Genomic DNA, 4,696 nt, shown 5'->3' on the forward strand with positions numbered 1-4,696 from the left:
TTCAGCAAATTTTGCCTACGTCCTCGGGCACTATCAAATATATTTCACTCTAAAATACAAGTGAAAGTTTACAAATAGGGAGAGAGAACAATTGTCTTTAAGTAGAGAATGGCAAGTGTGGGATGTCTGAAATGAGAAATAATTAGGCTTATTTATAGTTGAAGCTCAAGGATCAATTTGCAAAGTTCCTATACAATTAGGGACCAAAAATTACAATTATTCCATGCCCAATTTCAAACCAAATTATTAGTGCCTTAATTTGTGGGATTTTTGGTGCCCAACAATATCTTTGACTTTTCAAAGATGGATGGCTACTAATAGGAATGGAATCCCAAAGTAGAAGCTGGCAGCTGGGATCCATGTTTATTGTCATTCTTGGTTAAGTTATTGCAGTGTTTGGGCCATAATCACTCCTTCCATTGATTACTGGTTTGAGCTGTTGTGAAATTGTGTGGATGATGATGACCTTTCTCGGCTTAGCATTTTTTGTCTTAATATTCTTCCCTATAATATATATATATATTTTTATGGAAAAAAAAAACTAATCCTTCAATTTTATTTGGAATTGTAGTAATATCACTTTACCTGTTACAGAAGCAGCAATAGCAAGATTGACGAAGCCTGTTGAAGTTTGTCTTTTCAAAATTATTTGCGAAGGCAATAATAGGGTTAAGGTATGATGAAGCTTCATAAATTCTGTAATTATGCTCCAATATTTTATTCTAATAATTTTTTAATCAATTTGTGCAATAAAATTTTAATATGCGAAATATATCATTAAAAGACAGGTTTGTGTTTTTTTGAAAGAGACAAGTCCTTGTTACTTTATCAAATACTTAGAGCTGAAGCATCCACAACAAATACATAATCAAAGGTTAAACATAATTTGAATGTGCAGCAAAAGAGATAAATGACTTCAGAACAAGTAAAACTTACATAAACAAACAAAGAGCTATTAAGAGAAGCATCAATCACATGTAAGTACAATCACACTGCCAAATTATAAGAAATTCTAAAATCAACAATCAAACACAAATGCAAACTACACAAGTTTCAGCTTCAGATTATTACATGACATTTATTTAGAACATAAAAAGTTGAAAAAATCAAATTATAATGACAACAACAACTAACATCACAAGTAACAAGGCAAAGATCAAACCCAGTTTTTCAATCTTGAGTTTTCCTGCAAATGAAGTGGCACGTTTCAAATATGATTACATCTGAATTGCTACATGCCCCACTTCCACCACTGCCGTAGAAAATAGGGTGCTGCACAATCCCAGTGGACAATATATTTGCACTCCAACTTTGAGCATTCAAGAGCCACATCTTCACAAGGCTTACCGCATTTATTACAATCAAGATAGTAATACTTCTTCTTCACAATGATGAGCGGATGTGGATGATTTGTTTCTTCATAGATGCTCCCGAGTTTGAGGAATGGATAGCTTCCAAGAACACAACCAACATGAGCAGAAGTATCACATGTTGTACAATGATAAAACCAACGATTTGCATCTCGACTTTCTTCGCAGATATCACAATGATGACTCTCTGAATAACTATTATCATCATTATCAGTGAGTGAAAGAAGATGCTCATCGCATTTGTGACGAGCTGTAATTGGAAGTGAAAAACATCCAAGATCTAGCACAAAATTGCAGTCCTTACAACAAAATGCCCCATATCCCCTTGTTGTATCACCACAAGCATTGCACTGACCGTCGTAGTCTCTGTAGAAATAGAGGGGGTGAACATGTTTCAAACATGTTCGAGCACCAGGAGTAAGAGCAATCACACATCGGAGACATTTATTTTCCTCGCATCCACAACATTCATAAGCAAAGGCATTAGATATGTGCCAACATTCTTGACACTCAAAAGCTTTGTCAGAAATAAGGGAAAGAGGCTCTTGGCAATGATGATGCCAAACATTCTTCATCTTAGTTAACTCGGCACACGCTTTATGAAGGAAAAAAACACATTCTGAACAGTAATAAAATGGATCCGAGATTGGCAACATACACCCGTTGCAACTATTTTCATATCCTCCAACAAAGGGACCTGACATTAGATTGTGCATATGCTTGAAATGCTTTATTTTTGTAGCTTCTCCAGCATCGTTCCTCTCAATAACACTGATGGAACTTTCATGGGGTATCTCATCTTCATTTTCTACTATTTCATATGAATCTTTATCCTTCATTGCACACTTCACATGGAATATAACATCACACTTTGAACAATAGTAACTACCATGCTCTGTATTGACTTCATCATGGCATATTAGGCAATCCAAAACCCTAAAATCTTCTATGTGATGGAAATATGTGTGAATAAGGGGATGATCATGCCACTTACTTCTGATAATGCGAGACAATGAAATGCAATTTTTATGGATTATAATGTTGCATGTACCACATGTATAGGAAACATGATTTCCTTCAGTGCCACACGCATCACAAGTGAATGGAACTTGTCTCAAAAACAAGGTGAATGGATGTTCATGATTTGTATTCTTAATAACTTGTAATGATGATTGTGATGCACATTCAATGTGAACAACAAACTTACAAGGAGAACAACCATAAACAAATCCTCTTCGCCTTGGTACTTGGCATATCTTGCAAGAGAGTCGTTTGCTATTAAATTGTAAAACAAGAGGATGCTTGCGATGGTACACATGATTGAGTTTGAAAGGAAGCTCAGCGCATTTCTCATGTAAATTAAATCCACAATCAGGAGAAAAGTGTGTATACATCGCTAATGGTTCCCAACATCCAAAGCACTTACTAACATCTTTGAGTTTTTTATCACCATTTTCAGTGGAAATCAATGGATCATGAAGGGCAACATGCTCAAGCTCTTTCAAATTATTCTCAGCAATATTAAATGTAAACAAAGCACATTTAATATGAAAGTCCAATTCACAACTAGAGCAGTGATAAACAGATTTGTCACCAAATTCATGGCAGAAACTGCAAAAGTACGCTCCAGATAAATGAGGTGACTTTTGCATAAGAAGGAGAGGATGGTTGAGATGAAAAGGGTGATTAAGCTCCAAAGGTGCCTCGGCACATACCTTGTGAAGATAAAACCCACAGTGCTCTGCACAGTAAAAACATGGAGCAGACACCTTCTCCCCACACCTGGAGCAATCAGTTACACCGCTTTGACTGTCGATCAGCTGCTCTTGATTCAACATAAGAAGCAGGGGATGTTGGTGCCCATTAAACAAGGAGAATGGATGTTCATGATTTGTACTCTTAATAACTTGTAATGGTGATTGTGATGCACATTCAATGTGAACAACAATCTTACAAGGAGAACAACCATAAAAAAATCCACTTTCCGTACTTCGCCTTTTTACTCGACATATCTTGCAAGAGAGCCGTTGGCTATTAAATTGTAGAACAAGAGGATGCTTGCGATGGCACCCATGATTCAGTTTGAAAGGAAGCTCAGCACATTTCTCATGTAAATTAAATCCACAGTCAGGAGAAAAGTGTGTATAATTTGTTAATGGTTCCTGGCACCCAAAGCACTTATTATCATCTTCAAGTTCTTCGTCTTGAAGGGCAACATGCTCAAGCTCTTTCAAATTATTCTCAGCAATATTAAATGTAAACAAAGCACATTTAATATGAAAGTCAAAATGGCAAGAGCAGTGATAAACAAACTCATTACCGCCTTTATCGCAAAAATTGCAAATGTACCGTCCAGATGAATAAGGTGCATTTTGCATAAGAAGAAGAGGATGATGAGGATGAAAAGGATGATTAAGCTCCAAAGGTGCCTCGGCACATACCTTGTGAAGATAAAACCCACAGTGCTCCGCACAGCAAAAACATGGAGCAGACACATTCTCCCCACACCTGGAGCAATCAGTTACACCACTTTGATTGTGGATCAGCTGGTCTTGATTCAACATAAGAAGCAGGGGATGTTGGTGGCCATAATTGTTAGACTCCTCCATTTCTCCTTCCCCAAGCAATATAAATAAAGGAAAAGCTCGACTCTGGGAGCAAAGTTTGAATGGGAAAACAAGATTACAAGTGAAGAAAGATAATGATTCAGGAAATGGGAGAGCATTTGATATTTAGAGGCAGAGGTCAACTCAATTAGCTAGTGAATACTTTTATTCAAGATTACACATGCTGTTCATGGTGGGTTGATTTGATATTTATGAGATTTATAATATTGTAGTGAACCAATCATGTCAAAAATATTAAATAATCACAACACAACAAGGACTTTGAACAACTCTACCAACTTTCAGCGAATACATACAAGAGCAATTAATGAGTTGTCGGGAAAAGTTTGGCTATCTTTTTCTTTCTTTACTTTGTTACAAACTTCACTTTTTTGATTAAATGGGAAGGCTAATAAAATCACTTTAAATCTCTCTTTACTATCTGAGATTTTTTTTTTTGCTGTATGGATTGTTTTTGTCAAAAATATCAAATTGAAAAATTATTGGGAGTCACGTGTAATAAATACATTAAATACATTAAAAAAAGCTAAAAAAAAGTTTTCTAACGCATTCAAAAATATTTATATTAAAAAATTACTATCATAAATATAATGGATTTAATTATTATTAGATTGGTGATTTAATATAAATATAATTATAATTATTTAATATATATAATTAATTTAATATTTTTTAGGAATAAATCTTAAAATTATATAT

At 35.0% G+C, this 4,696-nt stretch overlaps 1 protein-coding gene across 1 annotated transcript; it reads right to left on the bottom strand.

Annotated features, from left to right (window-relative positions):
• Positions 1 to 937: 937 nt before the first annotated feature.
• Positions 938 to 4,174, bottom strand: LOC121214411 (uncharacterized). Its single transcript, XM_041088005.1, has 2 exons — positions 3,812 to 4,174; positions 938 to 3,532 (listed from the first exon to the last, which is right to left on the bottom strand). Exons 1-2 carry the CDS (start codon positions 3,977 to 3,979, stop codon positions 1,232 to 1,234), a joined length of 2,469 nt encoding a protein of 822 aa, XP_040943939.1. The 5' UTR covers positions 3,980 to 4,174; the 3' UTR covers positions 938 to 1,231.
• Positions 4,175 to 4,696: the final 522 nt, after the last annotated feature.

Source organism: Gossypium hirsutum, chromosome D02 (genome assembly GCF_007990345.1).
Source record: "Gossypium hirsutum isolate 1008001.06 chromosome D02, Gossypium_hirsutum_v2.1, whole genome shotgun sequence".
Lineage (NCBI taxonomy): Eukaryota > Viridiplantae > Streptophyta > Magnoliopsida > Malvales > Malvaceae > Gossypium > Gossypium hirsutum.